The 27,077-nt window shown below is 46.0% G+C and overlaps 1 protein-coding gene across 8 annotated transcripts in view; it reads left to right on the top strand.

Annotated features, from left to right (window-relative positions):
• Positions 1-27,077, top strand: part of fmnl1a (formin-like 1a) — a 354,814-nt gene that overhangs the window by 203,439 nt on the left and 124,298 nt on the right. For 2 of the 8 annotated variants that reach the window (XM_038778444.1, XM_038778443.1), the window contains 6 exons: positions 474-547; positions 2,700-2,783; positions 18,358-18,411; positions 18,897-19,040; positions 21,834-21,869; positions 23,194-23,299. In XM_038778444.1, the coding sequence (XP_038634372.1) occupies positions 474-547; positions 2,700-2,783; positions 18,358-18,411; positions 18,897-19,040; positions 21,834-21,869; positions 23,194-23,299 (498 nt within the window). Of the gene's footprint in view, positions 1-473; positions 548-2,699; positions 2,784-18,357; positions 18,412-18,896; positions 19,041-19,437; positions 21,305-21,833; positions 21,870-23,193; positions 23,300-27,077 lie in introns of those variants that run through there. The other 6 variants (XR_005458128.1, XM_038778449.1, XM_038778448.1 and 3 more) reach the window with 5 other exon arrangements.

Raw genomic sequence — 27,077 nt, 5'->3', positions numbered from 1 at the left:
TACATTGCCCCCTACAGGCCTAGGGTTTGCACTGCCACCCTACAATTCAAGGGTTCACACTGCCACCTACAGCCTGAGGAATCACACTGCCTCCTCTAGGCAAAGGGTTCACATTGCCCCTCCAGGTCAAGGGTGCACATTGCCCATCAGGCCGAGGGTTCACACTGCCCCCTACAGGCCAAGGCTTCACACTACTCCCTACAGGTCATATGCAAATTTAAAACAATCGTGCACATGGTCAGTTGTTTACCTCAGTTGTAGTCAGTGTTATAGAGTCTGCTCTACTGTGTATATGTTTTTCAACAACTCAAAGTTTCAGTACATGACACCAAGACTAACCCTAACGGCTTTCCATGATATAAGAGGGGTATTGTTCCAGAGCGTCCCACGTATGATAGAAAAAGAACTTTGTCTTCTGGAAACAACGCACTGTAGAACTTTCTTGTTTTTCTTTTTCATGTCAACTGCTGCAGTTCAAGAGACGAGTCCAAGAGTCAACCCAAGTTCTGCGAGATCTTGAAATTTCATTGCGGACCAATCACATAGGGTGAGTGATGCTTACAGTCCTGACATTTTCAAAAGCTCGGTGGTAGATTTTTTAAAGACGAATACGATTGGAAAAAAAATGGAACTGTAGTGTCCGGGTGCTGACACTGCCAGTACCTCATTGAGGCAACGATTCTTAATGTACAGATCGGGAGAGAAAAACCTCAAAAGCAAAGGAAAAATTGAATCTTGTACTTAGATACTATTTTGCATAACCATTGGACATATCAAAGTGCTTTATTGTCAATGAATACTTTTGAAGTGTAGTGACTGTTGTAATGGACGATTTATGTACGAGCAGCTCCCATAGACAGCAATGTAGATAATCGGTTTTGTGATGACCATTGAAGGATAAAATACACCCGGGCAAACACCCCTACTTTTCTTTGAAATATGGTAATGACGTGGGATCTTTTACATCCACTGAGCAGACAGATGGGGCTTCAGTTTACCAACTCATCCGAGAACAAAAGAGCACCTGCAACAGTGTAGCACTCCTTCAGCACAGCACTGGAGTGTCAGCTTGGGTTTTTGTCCTCGGACCCTGCAGTGGGATTCGAACTGAGCGACTCAGAGACAAGAGTTCTACCAACTCAGCCTCCGCAGCTAGAAAATTGTTACTGTCAAAAGGCAAAAAGTACAAGGAGTCACAAGGTGAAAATGAGGGATGTAGCAAATGGAAATTAAGATTAAGAAAATGAAAATTAAGATAAAGAATGTTATCTTCTCAGAGTTTAAGAGGTAGATGTGAATGAAAGGTCTCATGACCCTACTTTTTCCCCAGTGTCTTCCCTCAGCCAGCACCAACAGAAACAGGCCTCTGATGTAATTTGCCGTTTGTGGGGGATATTTGTGTGCAAATAGGCTTCTATGTTTTGCCTAAATAACAATGATGAATGATTGGTGAAGCACTTTGTGATGCCCGAGGAGCTGAGAAATTACACTGTAAATATTTTTTTATTTTGCAACTTGACCAATAAAGGTTAATGGCTGCATGTCTGAAAGAACAAAATGATTTATTGAACCAGGAGAAATCCGAGAGCATTTGGAATGGGCCAGGAGCTTCTAAAGCCTTCTCCAAATCTACCTCTACAATCTATAGAATCATAGAATCCCTACAGTGCGGAAGGAAGTCATTCGGCTCATGGATTCTGCAGGGGTCTTCCGAAAGAGCACCCTACCTAGGCACACTCCCTGCCCGATCTCCGTGACCCTGTAACCCCACCCACCCTAATCTTTGGACACTAAAGGGAAATTTAGCAGGCCAATCTAGCTTACCTGCACATCGTTGGACTTTGGGAGGAAGCCAGAGCACCCAGAGGAAACCCACACAAACACAGGGAGAATGTCCAGACTCCACACAGTCACCTGAGGTCGAAATCAAACCCGGGTCCCCAGCCTGTGAGGCAGCAGTGCTAACTACTGTGCCGTCATGCCACTGTGCCACCCATAGCCCATTATCCCTGACTCGAGCACATTTCCTCTCCTGATTTGTTCGGTAACTATCCCCTCATGGAACATTTTGGTACGTGGTGCTCTGTTAAGCTAACTTGAGTGTTGTTGCTGTGTGCCAGATGGCATTAGAACATAGAACATACAGTGCAGAAGGAGGCCATTTGACCCATCGAGTCTGCATCAACCCACTTAAGCCCTCACTTCCACCCTATGCCCGTAACCCAATAACCCCTCCTAACCTTTTTGGACACTAAGGGCAATTTAACATGGCCAGTCCACCTAACCTGCACGTCTTTGGGCTGTGGGAGGAAACCGGAGCACCTGGAGGAAACCCACACAGACATGGGGAGAACATGCAGACTCCGCACAGACAGTGACCCAAGCCGGGAATCGAACCTGGGACCCTGGGGCTGTGAAGCCACAGTGCTATCCACTTGTGCTAACGTGCCGCCCCCATTAGATTTGGGACATGCAGTCTGAACTATTTCTGAGAGTGGGTTGGGTGTGACTGGCTGTGATAATTTTTCTACATCAGTTCCCCCCTAAAGAGCTTGCAGGGATTCAGAACCTAGGAATGGGCAAAGCTGGGAAAGAGTGTCGAGGTCCATCTGGCCTGATCCCAACGGTATTTTAGGTCATTTCTGGTTGAGCCACCATCCACTGCAATCTGATTAACTCTGACTTTTCCTCCCTCACAGTTGGGTGCAGGAGTTTTTGAATGAGGAGAACAAGGGATTGGACGTGTTGGTGGAGTACTTGTCCTTTGCACAGTGCGCTGTCACGTAAGTACACTGGGATCTTTACTGAGTGTTTTATTTTACATACAGCCTACACTCTGTCATATTATTTTTGGAAATTATTTATTCTATCACTTAAAATAAACCGTGTCCTTCCACTTGGAATTAACTCGAGGCTTTATCCTGTTGCTGTCACAGTGGGTTTAAGCAAAAAAGTCCTGATCCAAAACCGAGGGAGTTAGCAATGAGAATGTAATTTTGGATGTTTTTTTTAACCTCAAGTGTGGAAGAGTTTTGCAGCCACTGAAATCTGTGGGAAAAATTAGTTGAAGGGTCAATTAGAAGAGTTTTTGAATAGAAGCGAATGAGGGAATAATTAGAGAGGGCAATTTGTTGGAGACAATATCTGAAAAGAGGGAGGAGGTTTTTCAAAGGGCTCTCCGCTAAATAACAGCCCCTTAAACCCCTCAAGGAGCTTGTTGAGGAGACTGTCTGTTTGCAATTGAAAATCCGCTGGGTTTATCATGGGGTGCAAATAAATGTTTTTGCAGATGTCTTTGCAACAGATCTGTGGGGTGAATGAGTGCTGGTATGATACTGGTCATTATCTTGTGTGGGATTGCTTTCCAGCTTGTTAAACCGTCAGGAACCACCTGCTTCAATCGGCAAGCAGAGGCAGGCCCTTAGCTCGCCTGTTGGCTAATTAGCTAATTTCTATTGAAAGATATCACATTGCCAGATGATGCAGCCTGGGGACGGAACCCAGAAGTCATCCAGATGTTGGATTCCTGATCCTGCATTGAAAATCCAACCCGAGAAGGGAAGGATTGGGCTTGTTGGGCCAGGTCATCTCTCGTGGGTCTTAAAAATGCTTTTCTGACATAAATGTCTATGTTACTTATCGAGAAACATTTTTCACTTTGTCCTTAAAGTTATAATGATGCCACTCCTCACTTTCAGCCCATCTAGGGCAAGTGTTCCCAACAAGTGTGTGAGGATGTGTGAAGGTTTTAACCTTCATGTCACCAACTCAATGATTGAATTGAGATCAAGAATTCTATGCAGTGAGTCGCAGACATGAATCCATGGGCTGGATTCTCCGATTTTGAAGCTATGTCCCCACGTCGCCGTTTGGCTGGGGCTAGCCGCCGAGCAGCGCAGAGCACCCAGCTCTAGCTGCCGATACGGCCCGGAGAATTGCCAAATCCATGGCGGTGCATGAACAGCAGTCTGACGTAGCTGTCCTTGTTGTCGAGGTGTTCAAGTGTTGATTATAGGGCCAGAGAGATAGCATCTGCTGTGGACCAGTTGCGGAGATGGTCAGACTGCAATGGATCGTGACCGTCTGGGAGGCTGTCGTTGGTCTGACTCATGACTAGCCACTCAAAGGATTTCATGATAATGGATATCAGGGCCACCGGTCGCTATTTATTGAGGCACACTACCTTGTTCTTATTTGGTACTGGCATTATGGTGTATTCTTGAAGGAGATGGGAACCTCGGAGCGGAGAAGTGAGCTGTTGAAGACGTCTGCGAATACACTCACCAGCTGGTCTGCGTAGGATCTGATTGCTTGCCCAGGGACTCGGTCGGGGCCCGTCGCTTTCCGCGGGTTCACTTTCAAGAAGGCAGCTCTTACCTCTGAGGCTATAATAGTGGGTATGGGAGTATCCAGGGCTGTTGGGGGGGGTGACTCTGATGTATTGATATGACCATCGAGCCATATTTAAATCACCCGGGACAGCCAAGTAAAAGTGATGTCCGCCTATTCGTTATGTAAATATGGCCTGCCCCGAGGGAAGCAGGTGTCAGGTTTCCTGGATATGGTTGAGGCTGAGCCAGTGGTCCTTATCAGTTAGTGAAATTATTATTTTTCCTGCTAACCCACATGTCCCTCTCCTCCTCATAATTTATATGAGGGTGAGGCAATCGTCCGAATTTCTTTTCCAGAGATAGATGAACAGCAGGCACCGGCAACTCTCCTAAATTAATTTAACTGGGTTCAGGCCTTTCTGTTAGAAGGCCTGAATGATTCTGATCCCGAAACTGGCCCAGACAATTTTATACACATATCTGCACAGGCTCTCTATTATTTGGACTGTAAAACACAGACTGAAATGCATAACAAAGCAGTTACAAATTGAGGATAAATTAAAATTATTTTTAATAGGCCAGATTATTGTTGCGTTCTCTGTAGTACACACACTCCAGCAAATAGGAGGAGGAGTAGGCCATTCAGCTCATTAAACCTGCCGAACATTTACTAAAATCATGGCTGATGTGATGGAGGCCTCGACTCGACTTTCCTGCTTGACTCTCCTCTGGCACTTGACACACTGATAGATCAAAATTCTATCTCAGTCAACCATGCCTATACTGAATGACCCAGCCCCCGCTGTTCTCTGGGGAAGAGAGACTACCCTCGGAGAGAAGACATTCCTCCTCATCTCATTCTCGGTGGTACAGTGGTTAGCACTGTTGCTTCACAGCGCCAGGGTCCCAGGTTCGATTCCTGCTTGATTACCTGTCTGTGTGGAGTCTGCACATTCTCCCCGTGTCTGCGTGGGCTTCCTCCGGGTGCTCCGGTTTTCTCCCATTAGTCCCGAAAGACGTGCTTGTTAGATAAATTGGACATTCTGAATTCTCCCTCAGTGTACCTGACCAGGCGCTGTAGTGTGGCGACTGGGGCACTTTCACAATAACTACATTGCAGTGTTAATGTAAGCCTACTTGGGACACTAATAAAGATTATTATTATTATTACAATAAGAGACCCCTTAATTTTAAACTGTGTCCCTTTGTCATAGAGTCCTCCATGAGAGGAAATATCCTTTCAGCATCTACCCTGTCAAGCCTCCCTCAGAATCTTATGTTTCAGTAGGTTAACCTCTCATTCTGCTAAGTCCCACTGAGTATAGGCCCAACCAGCTCGACCTTTCCTCATAAGACAAACACTTCATCCCAGAATCAGCCGAGCGAACCTCCCCTGAACTGCTTCTAATGGAAGGATGTCCCTCAAGCAAGCAGACTATAAATCTATGTTGTCATCAGTGCCCTGTACAATTGTAATAAGGCTTCCCTACTTTAATCTCCATCCCTGTTTCAATAAAAGGCCAACATTCCACTTGTCTTCCTAAGTACCTCCTGCATGCTGAATTTTTGTGATTCATGTCCAAGCACTCCCAGATCCCTCTGTACCGCAGCATTCTGCAGTCACTTCCATTTAAATGATATTCCATTTTTCTATTCTTCATGCCCATGTTTTTTCCCCAAATTATACTCAGTCTGCCAAATCTGTACCCATTCACTTAACCTATCAGTATTCCTTTGCATACATTTTGTATTCTTGTTACCACTTGCTTTCCTACCTATCTTTGTTGGCAGCAAATCTGGCTACAGTAGAGACATTAATATAGTTGGTAATTAGTTGATCCCTGTGACACTTCACTAGTTACAGTTTGCCAAGTTGATAAAGACCCATTTAGCCCGATCCTCTGCTTCCTGTTAGTTAGCCAATCCTCTATCCACGCTAATATATCAGCCCCAACATCATGAATCCTTGTGCACCTGCCCTTTTATTTGACTTTTAGAAATTCAAACACACAACATCTACTGGTTCCCCATTATTCACCCTGCTTGTTAAATCCTGAAATAACACTAAAACAAATTGTCAAACATGATTTCCATTTCACAATACCATGTCGACTCTGCCTCATTGTATTATGATTTCCTGAATGTTCTACTACTGTATCCACGATAATGGATTCTAATACTTTCCCGATGACAGTTGTTAGGGTAACTGGCCTATATTTCCCTGCTTTCCTTCTCCTTCCTTTGTTAATCAGACGTGTTACATTTGCTGTTTTCCAGGATTTTTCCAGAATCTGGGGAATTTTGAAGATAACACCAAAGACTATGGGGGCGTTTCTCCGCAGCGCGGACCGAGTGTTCGCGCCGTCGTGAACGCCGTCACATTTCACGATGGCATGAACAGGGCCCGGGCACGACCTATTCTGGTCCCCACAGGGGGCCAGCACGGCGCTGGAGCGGTTCACGCTGCTCCAGCTTCCTTACGCAGCGCCAAATGGGTGCTGCGCCAACCCGTGCATGCGCGGTTGGGCCGTGCCATCCTGCGCATGCGCGGGGAACTTCTTACGTGCTCCGGCCTCTCACCAAAATGTCGGCAGTGTTCTGGGGCCGACCGCGGAAGGAGATAGGCCCGGGGGGGGGGGGGGGTTGTGGCCGGCCCGCCGGTCGGTGGGCCCCGACCGCGGGCCAGACCCCATCGGAGGTCCCCCCCCCCGGTGAAGGAGCCCCCCCCCCCCCCCACAGGCCGTGCATTCCCGCAGAGTTCCCGTCGGCAGTGACCAGGGGTGGACGGCGCTGGCGGGAACCTGTTGTGTCGTAGTGGCAGCTCGGCCCATCCGGGCCGGAGAATCGCCGCTCGCCGTTTACGCCGATTCTCCGAGCGGCCCGGCGCAAATCACGCGGCGCTGGTTTCGGGGGGGTGGGAGAAACGCATGCGGGTGTCGGGGCGGCGTGCCGCGATTCGCGTGGCGTCCCGGCGGTTCTCCCACCCGGTGGTGGGGGGGGAGAATCCTTCCCTATGTCTGCTGCCTCCTCTTTTCAGACCCTAGGATGCAGACTCTCAGATCCAGGAGACATGTCCGCCTTTAGTCCCATTACCTTTCCTAGGACTTTTTCTCTAGTGGTCCTGGTTCCATTAGGTTTCTCCTTCATTTTTGCCTCTTGATTTTCTAATAATCTGGAATGCTTCTTATGTCTTTTCTGCTGTGAAGACAGATACAAAATGGTGCACTACAGTGGTTTGGAATCCATGTTCTATGTTGTGCCAGGAGTTACTCCAGAGTTTGTTTTATTACAGTCCCGTTTTGCACTTCCAGCAAACTCTGCTGGTGAATGGCTAACTGCCAACGCAAAAGCAGCTGATTCCGCCTTGAGCCAAGGTTCGTAATTCTGCATGGTCAGGTTATTTGAATAATTAACATCCACTTGCAGCACAGCTTTGACCTTGTACTGTTAGTTGGTCGTGTCATGCCCAATAGAAGCTATAGCAAATGACTAAACCTTAAAGGGATAGGTACCTAAGACCATGAGTCATGGGAGGTGAATTAGGCCACTAGTCTCATCGAGTCTGCTCTGCCATTCAATCATGACTTATATTTTTCTCATCCCCATTCTCCTACCTTCTCTTCATGACCCCTGATCCCCTTATTGAGCAAAAACCTATCTATCTCCGTCTTAAAGACACTCAGTGATTTGGCTTTCACAGCTTTCTGCGGCAAACAGCTCCACAGATTCACCACCCTCTGGCTGAAGAAATTCCTCCTCATCTCTGTTTTAAAGGATCGTCCCTTCAGTCTGAGGTTGTGCCCTCTGGTTCTAATTTTTCCTCCTCATGGAAACATCCTCTCCATGTTCACTCTATCCAGCCCTCGCAGTAAATCTCAATAAGATCCCCCCCTCATCCTTTGAAACTCCAATTAGTACAGACTCAGAGTCCTCAACTCCTCCTCATTACAGTTAAGGGTAAGTGGCTTCTGCTGAAGATAAATATTATTATCAACCATTATAATTTTCAGCATATTTGTGAAATCTTTATCAATCTTGCCAACCTTATCAATCTTGCCAGAGAAAAATGAAGGAAGGTTCCCCATGTCTTGGCAGCTCCAAGGATAGCAGGACACTCTGATGCAATAGTAATCTTCAAGTCCATGTGATGAGCTGCCCCTGGGATACAAGTTGCCTCCAGGTCAGTTTGGGATATTTGTGAGCTGGACAGACGATTGACTAGAATGGTCACACCTGAAGATCAAATGTTGGTTGAGAATTTCAGTAGCTGGTGAGGTAAGCAAGGAGAGGAAATTGGTGATTTTACAAATGTGGATAGAAGCAGTCTTTCACGGAGAGGATATAAAGCTCATTTAGGAGTCAAACATTACCCTGGGAGTGTGAACAGTCAACAATGGGCCAGGGAGAAGGATGGAATTGTTGGTGAGGAAATGGATCGTGTTGCAATGTGCAAAGTCAGACTTCGGTATTCCCGATGTTTATGTGGAGAAAATTTCCTTTTATCCCAAAGTTGGTCAAGCAGACTGGCAACTCTGAGGCAATGGAGAGGTCTGGTTCAGCACAGTGGGCTAAACAGTTGGCTTGTAATGCAGAACAAGGCCAGCAGCGTGGGTTCATTTCCCATACCGGCCTCCCCGAACAGGCGCCGGAATGTGGCGACTAGGGGCTTTTCACAGTAACTTCATTGAAGCCTACTTGTAACAATAAGGGATTATTATTATTATTAGGTGGACCATCTAAGCAGGCTGTGTATTAATAGAACTTAGTATTGTAGACAACCCTGATTAGTAAAAATTAAATATAAAAATATTCTTCCAAGAACAGTGAATTCTGTAGGCTCATTGCAGATAGTCACAATCGTCAACTGTCCATGTAATTATAGTTGTATCAGGTTCTTTCTGCAATAGAGAATAAGGGAGAGCAGAATCCACGAGAACTGGGCCGGGATTCTCCCCTACCCGGCAGGGCGGGGGGTCCCGGCGTGTCGGAGTGGCGTGAACCACTCTGGCGTCGGGCTGCCCCAAAGGTGCGGAATTCTCCGCACCTTTAGAGGCCAAGCCCTCACAGTGAGGGGCTAGGCCCCCGCCGGACTGGTTCCCACTCCGCCAGTTGGCGTGAACGGCCTTTGGCGCCACGCCAGCCGGGGCCGAAAGGACTTTGTCGGCCGGCGTAGATCCGCGCATGCGCCAGAGCATCAGTGACTGCTGACGTCATACCGGTGCATGCGCAGGGGACGGGGTCTCTTCTGCCTCCGCCATGGTGAAGGCCATGGCAGAGGCGGAAGAAAAAGAGTGCCCCCACGGCACAGGCTCGCCGATCGGTGGGCCCCGATCGCAGGCCAGTCCACCGTGGGGGCACCCCCCCGGGGTCAGATCGCCCCCCCCCCCCAGGGAGCCCGCCCACGCCGCCAATCCCGTCGGTCAGGTAGGTGGTTTAATCCACGCCTGCGCGAATGGCCTGTCAGCGGCGGGACTTCGGCCCATCGCGGGCCCGAGAATCGCCATGGGGGGGACCGGCGCCGGGGACCCGCCGACCGGCGTGGCGCCATTCCCGCCCCCGCCGAATCTCGGGGGGCGGAGAATTTGGGACACGGCGGGGGCGGGATTGACGCCGGCCCTGGGCGATTGGGGTCGGAGAATCCTGTCCCTGGTCTCTTCTCATTTCCCTCTTTAATCTGGCCATATTTCTATTCCATCAGGTGTTACCTGATGTAATAAAAACAAAAACTGCTGGACATACTCAAAAGGTCAGGCAGCATCTGTGGAGAGAAATAGAGTTACCACTTCAGTTTGGTGGCCTTTCATCAGAATTGTTATTGACCGGAAATGTTAACTCTGGCCTAGATGTTCACCCCTTGACCAGGTACATAGAGTCAGGCAAATTTCTAGCTCTGCAGACAGACTTCTAAACATCCCAGACCAAAGTCAGTTTTCGTACAGGGTGTTGGAGTTCTCTGCATGTCAGGCAAGGTGACCCCAGAATGAGTGTGGAGGATGCCAGGTACAGAGGCAGGCTGGACAGTTCTCCTGCCTATGCGCTCTGGCCCTGTGTTGACATTCCATGAAAAAACATGCTTCCTATGCCTCATCCATGCCAATCCAAGCCATCTCAGCCTCTTTCACAGGCCCCCTCCACGCCAATTTATGCCCCTCTATCCACTGCTATGGCCTTTTATAGCTGCAATGCAAACTTAATGCCAACCCTTGCTCCCCCACCCATCACCCTTTTCCTTTGCACCTATCATGCCAACTGACCCAGTATCCACAGTGGGCAGATTCCAGGACCCATGCTGAGTTCAAATAAAATAAAGTTCCCGTTGCCTATTGCAGACTTTGCTTTAAAAAAAATGTCATTCACTAAAAAAAAACACTTACTACATTTACATTCTTTCAGCTACATTATCCTTTACAACAGCATGCATTTTCAGTCAACTGCTTAATCCCTTCTAAACACATGTATTGTGATTCACAGTCCCACTTCAAAGAGTCCATGAGCACTTAGAGCTGTCAAACATTCATGCCATAGAAGTGCCAAGCAATGACCATCTCCAGTAAGAGAGAATCAAACCATTGCCCCATGACATTTAATTGGCATTGCCATCACGGAATCCCCCCACTATTGACATCTTGGAGGTTACCATTAATCAGAAACTGAACTGGACTAGCCATATGAATACTGTGGGTACAAGAGCAGGTCAGAGGCTAGGAATCCTGCAGCATGTAACTCACACCCTAACTCCCCGAAGCCTGTCTACCCCTACAATGCCATGTCAGGAGTGTGATGGAATACTCCCCACTTGCCTGGATGAGTGCAGCTCCAACAACACTCAAGAAGCTCAACACCATCCAGGACAAAGCAACCCACTTGATTGGCAATGCTCCACAAACATTCATTCCCTCCACCACCGACACACAGTAGCAGCCGTATGTATCATCTACAAGCTGCACTGCAGGACCTCACTAAGGCTCCTTAGGCAGCTCCTTCCAAACTCACGACTACTACTACCTAGAAGGACAAGGGCAGCAGGCACATCGGAACAGCACCACTTGAAAGCTCCCCTTTACATCACTCACCACCCAAACTTGGAAATGTATTGCTGTTCCTTCACTGTCCCTGGGTCAAAATCCTGGAACTCCTTTCCGAATAGCATAGTGGTTGTGCCTATACCACACGGACTGCAGTGGCTCAAGAAGGCAACTCACCATCACCTTCTCAAGGGCAATTAGGGATGGGCAACAAATGCTGGCCTAGCCATGAAGCCCACGACCCGTAAAAATGAATTTTCTAAAAATTGTGAGATAACAGCACTCTACTGTGACAATGGACGTTGTGAAGTCAGTAGCATTAATCCAGATTAATCCAGTAATGGAAATCCTAAACCTATGACAACAGACAGGTGAAATAGCAAACAATCATTTTTTTAACCTCCAGATTTTTTTCCAAAGTTAACGGGCAAAGTTAAAGTCCAAAGATGTTCAGGTTGGGTGAATTGGCCAAATTGGCTAAATTGTGTCCAGGGATGTGCAGGTTATGTTATGGCGTTAAAGGGATAGGGCAGGGTGAACGGGGGAGTGTACATAGATAGTTTACTCTTTTGTAAGGTCGATGCAGGCTCGATGGGCTGAATGGCCTCCTCTGCACTAAAGGGATTCTATGATTCGATGCAAAAGTTTTAAATTCTTTGACAGCTTGACAGTTCCCTTTGTCAGTTCATCTCAACACTTGTTTTTGACAGTTCCAATAGGCTTCACTTTACGAATGGGTTTATACACTATTTACACACAATCATGCCTATTTTTAAAAATCCTAAAGGACACCTAACCTCTGCCAAAGGGCACATGAGGTCCCCCAAAGGTGGCCTGGGACCATATCCGAAGAGATACTTTACCTCTCCAAAAGGACACCCTGGCTACCAGAACAAATCCATAAAGTTTAGACCTGCTCCTACCAGGTCACATCTGTTGGGTTTCATAGAATTGCAGTCACCTCTTGCAGCAAAATGACATACAGCTGCAGATTTCTGTTGGGTAGCTGCCTTTGCGAAATGCGGATGCAGATATTCCGACCCAGAAACATCCCCGCCCCCTCAAAAATGGTTGATGCTGTGTTTTGGGGTGGGACCTGTAAATTCGAGCATATGCTGCCATTTTTACCACAAGTCTTTCTGTCGTGGTGAACATCCAGGTCTCTATTTCTGTCCACAGTTGATGCCTGTCCTTTATTTTTTAATTCATTGTATGTGGCTTGCTCGGCCATTTCAGAGTCAACCATATCGCTGTGGATCTGGAGTCACATGTAGGTCAGACCACGTAAAAATGGCAGATTTCCTACCCTAAAGGACAGTGAACCAGTTGGGTTTTTACAACAATCAACAATGAAATTCCACCGTCCGTTGTGGTGTGGTGGTGTTTGAACCTCAGTCGCCAGAACATTGCCCTGGGTCTCTAGATTACTAGTCTAGTGGCAATGCACCATGTCACCACTTTCCTGCAGAATATGTCCAGCCTTTTTTGATTTTATTTCAGCTTAAATTATTTGGCTTTTGTATTAGCACTTGTAATGACAACATCAGAAAATGGTCGTCTCTGGAATTTCATTTTACGAGAAGCTGGAGCTCCGATTGTTACAGCAGAGAAGCAAGCAGATTTACTGAGCCTCAACTGGTGGGATTTAACCCGAAGCTTGGGGGCCAGTGTTTCATGTCCACTTCAATTCTTACCAACCGCATATATAATCAGTCAGCTGCCAGAGCCACAGCGATTCTGTTCGAAATACACTTTATTTAAAAAATTGATTTTACAGAAAAAGTTGGAATCTTTATTAAATTCCATGCATTTGTAGAAAATTCAGCTCCGAAAGATGACTAAATTGCAGCCTCACCCCACCCCACTCCCCTTAATCTTTTCTCTCTGTGTGGTGAAAAAAATCCTGGTAAGTCTTCCCTAAACCTTATTTCTCCTCCCTGTTTCACCCAGGAAATCTACATTGCAATGTTTCTATAACTCCACAAAACTGCACTCTGTATTCCGCTTGTGGCCTAGTCAGTGTTCATCAACACTTCCTCAATGTTGTATTCTATTCAGGAGATATAAATAGCCAGAATCTCATTTGCAATTTTTGTGTTTATTCCATATGCAGTCCTGCTTGACATCTTCTAGTCCACTGATATATGTATACACTATTCTTAGCTTCTCTGTTCTCTTCCCTATCCATATCATGTTTTCCCATAATGATGCAAAATTTGTTTGTGAGGTGAGACAAGTGAGCAGTCATTGGGAGCAACAATGTTACCAGATTTTTCTCTGCATTGTTCATCTACCCTTTGGACACTGAGGCTAACTGTACTGTCCTGGCTAACCAGCTGAGATCATTAACTCGCACTGACTAGAATTCATCTTGATATGCATTATCTCGGTAGACACCAGTAACTTAAAAAAAAATCCAAGAGATTTACTGAAAGAGTGAAGGTTCCGCAGTTTAATACAAAAGTTTATTTTTATGATACAAGAGTCAAGCAAAGTAAGCACTAAGTACTATCTGAGGTAACCACCTATAATTGCAATTCCCAAATCAATGTAAGTTAAACATGAATTAACAGACAAATTCTTGTTGATTGTAAACTATAAATTGCACAATAAATGGCAGATACAAGTAAGACGAATTGCCTCGTAGCAGTGTGTATATAATCAGTCACATAGTCCTTAAAACTCACTTATAAAGAACTTCAGCTTTGTTCAAAAGGTGTAGCATGATCCCAAGCTGACAGTAGAAGACAACTATCACGAGTTGCGCAAGGGTGGTATTCATCAAAAATGGGTCTTGTCCACTGAACCTCCTACCTCAACTCATTCTGGATACCATAGACCCATCATTCTTATCTTCAAGTAACAGAAATAGCTGCAGATGTTTTCTCTTCTTCTGTATCCAACCTGAATTCTTTAGCCAGCCTATACTGCACCACTGGAATCATCGCCTCCTCTGAACTCAGAAGGCTCTTTGTCCATTTACACATTTTAATCAATTTCAATCTCCCCAGACGTTTTGTTTCCATTCTCAGTTTCAGGTTTAGTTTCCCTTTATAGTTCCCATTCTTGGTTTCCTATTACAGTTAGGGTCAATCTCAGATTAGACACACTTTGAAACAACAGGTTCCATCACAATTACTAATACTTAAGTGAGTGGAACACTTGAGGACTGAGGGTACATGTTACGTTAAGATACTGGAGTATTTATGAAGCAGACTATTGTGTAAGTTTCAGAGACATTTGCCTGGATTATTTACCAAGTCAGACCAAATCGGGGGACTAATGCTGGGGAAGGTGGGGCCCAATTTTTGGATTTCAGACCCCCCCCCCCTTACGCAGGATAAGGGTGTGCGTAGTCAGTCTGCACATAGCACTCTTTCAGTTGATAGCTTCATCATGGGTGTGGGCAATTTAGACCCAGTTCCCTGCAATTGTGGTGGAGTAAGCCCCTTCGGTTAGTGGATTGGTGCGCAGCTTCTCCAAGAAGTTATGAACCAGTGGGGAACCCCAGTCCTAACTGAGGAACCAGAAAACAACAGTCACCTACTCCTGGAATTCTTTAATTGCCAGGTATTTAAATTTTAAAAAATATCCATTCAGTTTTAATAGTTCAATGCTGTATTGTAAATAAAATGAGTTTTTACTGCAGTGATTGGTTACAAGGCTCGGCCCTGCATACATTGATCAATATTGTTTAAGTGTTAAGATATGCTTTTTCTATTGGGAAAAGTGCTACTATGCATTCAAAACTGAAGAAAACACTGCTAGCGATCTTCAGTATAATAATCTGAAGTGCTTTAAATGGAAAAGAAGCCTTCAGCAGCTTCCACTTAGCAAAACAGAAAAACTACCTACTCCAAGAATGCTTTGATTGACAGGTTATCTGGTGCACCATGGAAAATTTTATTTTTCTCAGTTTCAATAAACTCCATTGTTTACATATCCCAGAGTTTGCTATTACAGCTGGGCCCAGTATAAATTCTTGGGTGAGTTTCAAATGCTACAGAACCACTTATCTCAGCAGGGGCTATGTTCACATTTGGATCAACAGTTTTGCGAGCTTATTAAATTATTATTTGTCTTTGTGGGAATTGGAGAACTGTTTGTTTTTACAACAGATTGACGTCTTGAAGGAATTAATTTTTTTGCATAGGTTTTATGAATGAAGTACATTTGAAAGATTGCTTTATTAGATTGGTAAAAATGGATTTTTTTTAACGTCCATTTCAAAGTCATCCTGAGGTCTGTCCATTATGGATACTGGGTGAGTGAGTGTCAAGGATACATGGGCTGCCCAGACACATCATAGGATATGTGGGCCTGGCATGGGGAGGGTGAGTTTCCATGGGGGTATGAGTGTACATGAAAGGGTAATGAGGAATATGAAGAAGCATGGGGATACGAGGGGGCTTGAAGGGCATGTGGGGTGACGGGGGCCTGAGAAGTGAAGATTTGAGGGCATGGCATTCAGTATTACAACTGGACTAATCCAGTAAACGGGCAACAATCAACTGATCATACGCTCCCTCATCCCAACTGGCCAGGGTCAACTGGATGGTTATATCTGCCTTCCAGGGGCTGCTGTGTCCTGATTGGCAGGTGTTAGGATCCTGGCAGAGAGGCAACTCAATTGCTCCTTGATCCCATGCCACCAAGCTTTGAGCCCTGAAGCCTAAGGATTTATCCCGATCTTTGACTTTGAGACTGTGGAGTGCTGACATTGCGAAGGATTAACTTTTGATCTTTAAAAAACAGCATCAAAAAATATAAGTCTTACTTTTCCATTAATAAAAAATTGGATAGAAATTACTGTCACAACCGACTGTAATTCGCTGTGGTGAACCATTCACATGCTTCAACTGAGCAAAGTTGTATTTGGAATTGGATCGGCATCTGTTTCTGAATGGCAAAGAGAGAAATTTGGACTGAGGTCTGTCAAGTGTGCAAGGGATGGGAACTAGCCTAGCCTGTGACACCGACATCCCATGTAAAATGTAATTGTCACCACAGTCCCACATGACCATAGGTTGCTCTCCCTTTTGAGAGCTGACTGGTGGTGATTTAACCTGAGGGTCACTACACTTCATGCGAGGGGTAAGGCTGAGAAGGTGGGGCCTTCATGAACAACCTCGGCCAGTATGGGAATTGATAAACATCCCACGAATGAATAAAGAAAAAGAGATTGTTGGCAATAGTTCCTATCCTTGATGTGTGAGTGAGATCTCGTACTGTGCCGCACAAGTGAGGAGGAGTCATTGCAATGTACTATTAATATCAGTGGGTCGCATTTACTTGTCTTAGAGATTCCGAATATTTCTTGCAACATGCCAAGCTTGCCAAGTTCACAGATATCGTTAGTTATTAAGCATCGTTGTTTTCATTGCATCTGACGTGCCTCGCGCACATTGAACAAGCATTAAGGTTATATACTGAATATTTTATCTGTTGGTAAAAAACCTAATGAGGTACTAAATAACCAGAATAGCAAAATGTTGCATGAAACATTTTACTTTTATCATCCGTCAGCTACTTTGTGACACTTAAACCAGCCGGCTCGACACCCCCACCACAGAGCTGTAAGAAAACAAATTAAAAATAGTGTTGGTATATACCACGCGGGATAGCACAAGCTGGCATTGAGCTACAGGCACTAATTCAATCCCTGGATTCTTCTGCCATTCATAAACCGTTTGGACATCACTCTTCTGGTCCCTGGCTTTTTTTATGGGTCTTATTATGAGTAGCATTGGTTTATGGTACACTGTAACTCTGCTGTCTCCGACTGTGTCAGGTGTCATTAGTCTGCAACAACATTGCTGCATTCAAGTCCAAATTCAGATTCTGTTTTTTGGTCATAGTTTCCATTAAAAATTTTGTAGCAACACATTTCATCACAGCATAAAAAGGGAACAATGTGTTAGAAAAAAAAGGAGGTCTCCTGTATTGGTAGATAAGTACTTCAGAGAGAGTTTCCTTGATTAAGATAGAACAATGTTTTACTGTGTTTCTCTATCCATGTAACCAGCATTCTGTATTACTAAAAGAGTGTGTTATTAGAATTACTATTTTTTAAATGCATAGCTTAAACTCCATATTGGTTCAGTTGGGAAACACAGCATGGTCTGTGTGTGTTCTGCATTCAACTGACCTCAGTTCTCTGGATTGCAAGTTAGCCAGTGTTCCTATTCTCTGATCTGGCTTTATGTCGATCTACTTACATGGATGTTCTTCTTCAGTTCTCTGGCCAAAGGCAGGTCCCACCCACAATGCTACAATCCCCACCATGGGGCGGGCAAGAAGACAGATCCCAAATTTAGAACGGGGATCGAAACCCGTGTTGTTCGCACTAACCTGATCCACAGCAGCCATTTATGCCAACCAACCACCCCAGTGTTGCTGTGGCAACATACACTTTTATGTGCATGTTGTAACCTGGAGTTATGGTCAGTGAAGGCAGAGGCTCCAATGTCTTTCCATCACATAGCTGACTAGCAATCTCTCCCGCTCTCACCACCCGCAATTGGCATAGATTGCAAAGATTTACAAGTTGATACACAACCTGTTTGGATGCATTGTGAATGCACCTTCCTTGACTGTCAAGTCCTGGAGTGGAACTTGAACCTGGGGCATCTGGCTCAGAGGTAGGGATGCTGGCATTGCACCAACAGACATCCACATACATGGATATTGGATGAAAATAGGATTGGGCACTATTCTATGTCCTAACACCCCACATCCATTCTCCCATCCCAGTAAACAAGTCAACCAACCCTGGCACATAAATGGTGAACACTGGGTTGGTTCACATATGAAGAAATGGAGGACAGGGAGGCAAATGGGAGAAAGGGTGATCTTGATCTGGCGGTGGTCTGCACTATTAGTGTGTTGCCTGCTGTGTATGATAAAAGCATTTCTTTGGCCTAGCTCAGTCTATCTATGAAGCTCAGCTCGGTGAACCAAGTACTGACATTTCAAAAATCTACTCCCGTCTTGTTTTTCAGATCTTTTAAAGAATCTGCATGGAATTTTGTGAGGAGTTTGAGTTATGTTGAAAGGTACTATAGCCTAACACTCCGGGGCGAGCTGTCCAAATACTAACTCTTTGAAGATTCTGTACTCTGCGAAGGCTTCTGTACTAACACTGCTTGTTAAAAATTAAACTGCGTCTCTTAAAAAAATGTCGTTGATGAATGAGATCCATTTCTAATTTACCAGATTTGCAAAATGAAATGAAATTTCATAGTTTAGTTTCCTTGAGGGAGATGTCTTTCCAACTTGTCACCATTGTGATCAGAAATGTATCAAAAACAGGAAAGCTCCATTTCTACTTTTTCCTCACCTTTCTGATAGGAGTTCCCTACACCGAGGCATGAATAATTTTGCTGAAGCTTTACTATCTTTCCAGATTTTTGTTTTGGAGCAGCTTTGGGCCCCCTCATTCCAGAAGAACTGGAATGCTGGACTCAGAAAGATGGTGAAGGGATCGCTATTTCATGAGCTAACCAATGGCTTTGTCTCTCTTTTTCCTCATGTATCTTAGGCACGACATGGAGAGCACAGATAACGGAGGAATCGCAACCGAGAAGAGCAAGCCCTTAGAGAGATCCGTGGAGGACCTCAGTAGAGCCAACTCTTCCCCTACCCATGGATCCTCCAGAACTGGTGGCCGTCATCTGACTGTCAGGTGAGGTGGGGAGAAGAGGTTTTAGATTAAGGGGATACATGGTCATTGTTATACTATTGGTTTTCTTGTTCTCCTGGGAACACGTAATGCGTGGCAGGATGGTTTAAAACTAAAAAGAGTTCAACTGCAGACTAATGGAACTTCTTTGTTATCAACCACACTCGTAAAACAAAATGTATTCTGTCCTACGGTGGCACAGTGGTTAGCACTGCTGCCTCACCGCGCCAGGGACACGGGTTCAATTCCAGCCTCGGGTGACTGCCTGTGTGAAGTTTGCACATTCTCCCCGTGTCTGTGTGGGTTTCCTCCGGGTGCTCTGGTTCCCTCCCACAGTCCAAAGATGTGCAAGTTAGGTTGTTTGGCCATCCCAAAATGCCCCTTAGTCTCCAAAGGTTAGGTGGGATTACAGGAATAGGGTGGTGGAGTGGGCCTCGGTTGGGATGCTATTTCAGAGGATTGGTGCAGACTCGATGGGACAAATGGCCTCCTTCTGCACTGTAGGGATTCTATGAAAGCTTGGAGTCGGTTTTATAAATTGGACCTCCTGAGGCTCTGAATCTGGAATATGTAAAGGTGCAGCCTGCTGTCCTGTGACAAGTCCAAAACTTTACAGCAGGAAAGGGACACTGTGGTAGGATGTGAGATTATGGCATGAAGTCCGAAGGGGGGGTTAATTTTCACCTTTACCATTTAGATAGTAAACTGATGGAGTTATTCGTACAGTTATCATAGAGCATATGTAGATAATTACTACTCAGGTGTTCACATCAACTACTCTGGTAACTGTGGGGTTAAAGTTCCCTCTGCTCTGTTCCAATAATGATACCTCAAAGCCATTTTCAGAAGTACCACATTTTGGGTCAGTGTGTCATTTTATTCCACATAAGCCCACAGTACACAGACTTCTGAGTGAATACCATTTTAGTCGCAGAATAAGAGCAGTTAGGTGGTGTGAGAGCACAATACCTAGGAAATTAGCCAAGACAGGCCAACTTCATTCCAAATTGAACATGCATAGAAATCAGAGAGTTACAGGATCTGGGCCATTTATTGCCCCATCCCAGTTGCCCTTGGCATCATTTGTGCCCCTTGGTTTGTAAGAGAAAGGAAATTGCAGTGATGGGATTTGTGGTATCATTGCATCATAACTTAATAGATTCTCACCCTCTGACATTAAAGAGGGAGCTCTGCAGTCTCACGAGGCTGAAGAGCCTTCGTCCAAAGAGCACACGGCTGGAATTGCATTGCTATTACTGAAAGGGCAACCCGAATCCTCGTCAATCACTCATCCAGATATACTGTCTTCTCCTGTCCTTCCTTCAGTGCTTTTCACAAGTCAATTTGTCACTTGTGCACCCCTCTGTCTCTTCAATCATTATCTACTTGATGCAGTGACAGTACAATACCCACTGCTTGACTGCACAATGAGAGGCTCAACATTGAATGATGCAGATAAGCCTGGTGTGTGATTAAGAACATCCATTTAAAATGAACGGGCGCTTCTCTCTAAAAAGGCTCGAGCTGAAATTGTGAATAAAAATTAATTACGCAATCAAACAAACAGAATGCATATTTGAAATTGCTGTCGTCCTCACGGGCTACTTTTATATTGGAGTTTCTAATATGATGGACAGCGAAATGGAGAGAATTTGTTGCCTGTTCACTCCTCGCATTATTGTATGCAGAGGCATGAGAGGGCTATTGCTCTGAGTGCCAACGGGCTGGGAGTTTGGCTCTGAGTGGCAACGGGCTGGGAGTTTGAACAGGCCTCATTCGGCTCATGATCTTTATTTAAATTGGACAACTGCCCCATAATGCATCTGAAGAGGCGACGCGACACTCCAGATGTAAGACAAAATTCTCAAGTCAGCACAGCCAGGCAGCTCACCGTCCACAAAACTGCTGAGCACATCACGGGCCTTTACTGGATGCTTGTACCACTGTCAGCCCAATATATCATGAGTGATGCGTTTAAACAACTGGGGTGAAAATGAATCTCGGGGCATAAGCTAAGAGAAATAAATAATTCCGAAAAAAATGCCAGTCCTTTACTTGGGCTTACCAGGAGCAAATCAATGGGCTAGAGCTTTGTTCAATGAAAGATGGTTCTTAAGATCTAACAGCTGTTTAACCGATGTGCAAATATTAACCTCTTTCTTTATTGTTTTCATGCTTCTTGGGGATGTGTCTTCTCTCGGTGGGTACATGGAGAAAAAAGCAAAAGCTTACCAGAGAGCAGCGTGGCTTTTAATTCTTTAACCCATGTAGGTTCCCTCTAAGCGATTGAATTGTCCTAAGAGGTTCCTGTGTGATGCACTGCTCACCCCTCGAGCTCTCCTATTCACTCCATGTGTAATACATTGTTCAGTCCACACAGATCTGCTGCATGACGTGCTGTTCAGTCCATTGACCTTCCCTGTGTAATGCTGCTTGTTCTGTTTTACAAACCTCCCTGGATATATGGATAGAAGTGGGAAATGGCGCACTTGTGGGGATATGAGTCAGGATATCTGTGTCAGTGTGTCCCCACTCCAGAGTGGAGTAACAGATCCTCAGGGCCACAATTTGCCTTTTGATTTGGAAATTAATATCTCGCTGCACCAGACACCTGCCCTCCAATGTCTTTGGGCAGGATTTAAACAGGCCCAACCCCTTGTTGGCCACCGGTCTATCACCTGTTTGCAGAGGGTCCGTATGTACAGCAGAGTCAGGCTGGCTTGAGCCCAGCTATGAGCAATGTTGCTTCATAACTCTGTGACGCTTTGTAATTCTCTACTTGTCGCTCACCCTTAGGAATTCACCAGAGACATATAGAGTTCTCCAGCACGGGTGAGTAATGAATTCATCATTGACACCATCAGCAGGAACTGTTGCTGCTCACACTTGTCACACTGGTCAAAAGGTTAAATGAGCCACAAAGACTGAGGGCAACACGGCAACCATTTTACCTGTTGCCACGATGCAGAGCTCAAGCAGATTACCCCCAATGTTGTTTTCAACCTTTTAATTTTTCTTTCATCAAGCTTCTGTTTACGAGTGAGTGGAAAATATTACCCGATGTTTCCATTTGTGAGTGCGGAGAAGAAAGAGTCCAAAAAGAAAAATTAATTTTTGACTAGCCTTATGCGTGTTTGACAGTCAATTCAGACTAACTCTCTCTTGGTGGAGCAGATTCCTTTGCCTAGACGGCTGCCCCACGGCAGATCTAAAAACCCACACTCCAGCTATAATACCAAATTCGCAATCAGCACTGCCAGGCGGCTGCCTGGCAGAGGAATCTTCCCACAGATGTGTGTCCGTTGTTGCTGCCACCCATTTGCTGCCCCTCCCCTGCTCGTTGCCCCGCTTGCCGCTCAGCTTGCCACTCCACTTGAGGAGCAGGTCGGCAGAAATGGCGGCAACTGAGGCAGCGAAAAAGATGGCAAGTGAGGTAACAAGTGAGATGTTGAGTGAGGCTGCAAATGAGAGGGCGAGTGAGTTAATGAGTGAGGGTGCAATTGAGGTAGCGAATGAAACAGCGAGTGAGTTAACAAGCGAGGTGGCAAGTGAGGCAGTGAGGGGTTGAGAATGGGGCAGCGATTGACATGCATCAAAATGCTGTTCTTTGATGCAAGGAGCTCCTGCAGAGTCACTAGGGGTGATGTCAGAGGCACTGCAACTGTATTTGTGGTGAGTGCGCCCCCTGCAGTTGTGGCAGCCATTGCAGCCGTTATAGCCTGCCAGACCTGCTGCATTGTCACCTGACAGTGTGATCCACCAATGAATACCTACCGCTGTCTCATTTTTCCACATACACCCTGCGTCTGCTGCCAGTCCTTCAAATTTTAATTTTAATTTTGCATGCGCCGGCTTCTGTCAGGCAAACGAAGTGGCACCCACTTCCAGTCCCACCGTCGGGACTCGCGTGACTCTCACTAAACTCTGCCCCATCTTCTCTACGCCGACTGTATGAGACCCACATTGCTACTTTAAACATCTCTATTAGGTCTGTTCTGTATTACTGTTGATTACCTAGACTCTAGCCGTCAGTCTGATGCAGATTCCCCAATGTATTTCATGCTGTTACCAATAATCCATGAAAAATGTTCGCTGATATGAATCCAGTGTGGTGTAATGAATTGATTGTAACTTCTGCTCGCTGCATCTGTCGTAGGCACACCATGCACAGTAGAAAAGCACTGCGGAATTCACGGATTGTGAGCCAGAAGGATGATGTCCACGTCTGTATAATGTGCCTACGAGCCATCATGAATTACCAGGTAAGAGATAAACCAGTTGGTCTCTCGGGCCTCGGTGTGGGCATTGGATTGGATAGAACCCTTGTTTTGTTTTATACTCTGCACATTCCTGTCTCCTTTGCAGGATCCTCCATGCTGTGTTTGTGATTGTTTTCTAAGTTATTAACCCCCTGAACACTACTCTTTATATAGGGAAGAAATAAATTTTGTTTTCCAATGAAAATATGATTTTATAACCTTTTCCCATTTGAAATTATTAATATGTATGCTGCACACTTTAATCCTTAGCTCTGCAGAGAGGTCTCCAGTTCAAACCCTGACCTTGTGGTAGAATTGGGTTCATGCCCAGAAGGTGAACCATGAGCTGGAAGAATTCGGAATCTTTCTCTACTTTAGAAATTGAAGCATAAAATCATGAAATAATTTATGTTTGCCCAGAGCTTGTGGTTCACGTACAATCAATTATTTCCTGGTATAGTCACAGTTATTATCTTAGGGAATGAGGCAATCATTCTGTACACTGCAAAAATTGTACAAATGAAAAGTTGAATGAAATTTTCCCAGTGTTGATTGAGTGGTGAATACTGACTAGGGTGTGCAGACAACTCCTGTCATGTGACCCATAACTAGTAATTTGACCCACCAGACACAGCCTTAGTGTGACAATGGGTGGAATCTTACCAGAATTTTGCAAAGTCTCAGTCTCAGACAGAAAACCGGTGTGTAACTCTCCAATTCCACAGACCAGTTTACTATCCAAATTCTGAGCCACTTAAACCAAAAGAAAATGAGTGCATGCAGGTTACGCCGTCACTCTGGCGGGACTGAGCCTCACAGAGTTGGCATCTGGCTCCAAAGAGATTGGGGGAGCTTTTTTTAAAGGGCGCTCGATCGGCTTTGCAGCCTAACAGCCCCTAGCCCCCCCCCCCCCCCCAACCACACTTCAGGGCACCCCCCCCCCCCCCCCTCCGCCCCATAAACTCATCCGACAATCCTCAGAGTTCTGATCACTCTCCCTCCCCAACAATCCTTGGCATTGTTGAAACCCCCACCAACACCACGGATGTATCCCCGCCACTCGCCCCAAACTATAGCCTCCCAAACCTCCCTCTAGGGCCCGCCACTCCCATCACAGGTTGGCACTGCCAGGTTGGCACTGTGCCAATCCAACAGTGCCAATCTGTCAGTGTCAACCTGTACCCTACCCCCCAGGGGCTACAATTACCTGTGTATCCAGAAGGATCCCCTCGATTGCCCCACATCAGCATGGTTTGAATATTGACTGAGGGGGGAAACCATGTGGTGGGGGCAGGGGGACCGCTAACAATATTTAAATGAATGCAAAACTATTATAATTAGATTCACAACCTTTGTTGGCATGTATCTCATGACAACTCCAAATGGGGATCTCTCTGGCGGGAAATACATTTCCCAATTCTTGCGAGATTATCCGACCTGCGCCACACGTCCCGTGGACAGCAAGATCGCGCTCGTTAAAGGGCCTCCAACCGTGCAGCTTTGCTCTAAAACTGCACTGAAGTTTTATTTTCGATTACAGCCAGGATTCTCTATTGCGAATGCGACCTGCTATCACTACGAGTGAGGATGGAGAAGATCAGTCAAAGCTCCCATTCACTGCAGCGGATGGAGAATCACGCCCCACATTCTCAACTTGAACTGTGCAGTCGGTACCTGAGCTTACGTTTCAGCTCAATTATGGTTCGAATTTCAGTTTGCTATCCTCCGTCCAGCAAGGGCTCAATCTAATGAGAGAGAATGGCTGGAGGAAGATATTCTCTGCTTCACAGAAAAAGGTCACTGATGTGAAATGGCTGAAACCCTGAACAAAAGTATTAGGTTCCAAAATTAGAGGCCAGTCAAGCACCAAAACATCAATCGAACAAAGCTGTTATATATGAGCCACTATATGATTTACAGTTTTCAATTCTCTGAGATAACTGTGTGTAATGTTTTCACATCCGATTGTAGAAAAAAACATTAAAATCAGAAAGAGTGGTCATTGTAACTTTTCATAAAGTACCTGAGATGATAAATGCTGCTGCAATGAGAGATCAGGGATCAGTATCCCAGGTCTCCCATTTTAACTGTTGTATCTACCAAGCTCTTCCCACGTGTGTAGCAAGCAGCCAGATCACCTCTGCTATGCTGCTGTGAAATAATAAAATAGTAAAACAAAAGACGGAACACTAAGAGGAAATAGGATCAATAGGATCTCCCAGGCCATTAGAGAATCCCGGATGGTCAGAGACAGGGCAAGATGGCACCCTGGCACACCCACTGGCACCGGGGCACTTTGGCACTGCCAACTTGGCACACTGGCAGTGCCCAGGTGGCACTGCCAGGATGGAAGAGGCAGTTGCAAGCTGTGAGGTTGGCACTGTCAGGGATTAGGCCCGGGGTGGGGGAAGATCCTTACCAGGTGGAGGGGGGGGGGGGGGGGGGGGAGGGGGGTGTTCACGGCGACCTCCCCGAAGTTACCGGGGTTGAAAACAGCGAGGGGGGGGGGGGGTGAAGGCTGAAATGGTGGGTGCGGGTGCTGAAAGATTGGGGAAGCCAGACTACAAAAGGTCCTGACCTGCGAGGAGCCTTTAACAGATTTTTCCGGTCAATTCATGCCGAGTATTTCCTCCTTTGGACTTTGTCAATTTAAAAAATTCTCCCTAAATGATTAAGGAGGGAAGTCAAGAATGTTTTGTTTCTATAGAGTGTTGTTATAGCATGCAATGGTTTGCCATAAGGGATCATCAAAACAAAGACTGCTGGATTTTTTATAGCTCGTAAAGGTCGATATTTGAGGCAAAGGAAGATCCAAGGCTTCAATTTGTACTGGTCTGCACAAGCGGAGACCAGTTTTGATTGCACCTCTGTGGTCTCGGAGGCCATTGGAGTCCTCTGGTTGGTTGAGGATAGGACAGGGCAGTACCCTGCCACCCTCCCGCCACCCAGTTCCCTGGTAGTGCTAGGGGCACTGCCCAGGTGCCAGGATGGCAGTACCAGACTGGTAGTGCCAGGTTGGCTCTGTCAGGGGTTGGGGCCTGAGGAGGGCCATGCCCATGAAAGAGGTAACAAAAAGGGATATGAAGAGAGAGTGGGGGATGAAGGAGCTGTTGCTCGCAGCACCGAGAAACACAATGCTATAAAACAGAACATGGGTTAGATAGGACTTTCAGAGGGGGATGCACAGCCAAGGGGCAAGGCTAGTGTGTGCACTGAGGAGCTCCGCTCACCAGAACTCCTCAATGTAGCGAGAGATCGGAATGTCATTTTAAAATGCCGTCCAGATCTCTTGCTGCACTGGGGAGTTCCGGCGAACGGAGATCTCCACTGTACAAAACGGGGCTGTATGCAGCCTTGGCTGCATGCTCCCCACTGAGGCCCCCCGTATACAATGCGAGTTGCATTGTATAGCCATGTGTTTCCTGGCACTGCGAGCGCCGGGAAACAAGCAGCTAAACCCGCTCGCTATGGGACTTGGTTCCCAATTAGTCAAATCACACCCTTAGAAACCTTTCTGTTAAATCACGCCCGTAGTTCCAAGTCAGGATGGTGTGTGATTTGGAAGTAGGTTTGGAGGTGCTGCTATTCCAAATTCTGCTGCCCCAGGTGGTAGAGGTCACGGACTTGGGAGGTGATGTAGAAGTAACCTTGCTCAGTTGCTGCAGTTGATGGTACATGCTGCTGTCACTGTGCGGCAGTGGTACGGAGGGTGGATGTTTAAGGTGGTGGCTTGGGTGCCAATCAAGTGGCTGCTTTGTCCTGGATGGTGTCGAGCCTCTTG

This window comes from Scyliorhinus canicula, chromosome 19, assembly GCF_902713615.1.
Source record: "Scyliorhinus canicula chromosome 19, sScyCan1.1, whole genome shotgun sequence".
Taxonomy (NCBI): Eukaryota; Metazoa; Chordata; class Chondrichthyes; order Carcharhiniformes; family Scyliorhinidae; genus Scyliorhinus; species Scyliorhinus canicula.
Note: the sequence above shows the minus strand (reverse complement) of the source record. Positions and strands in the feature narration are given on the sequence as shown.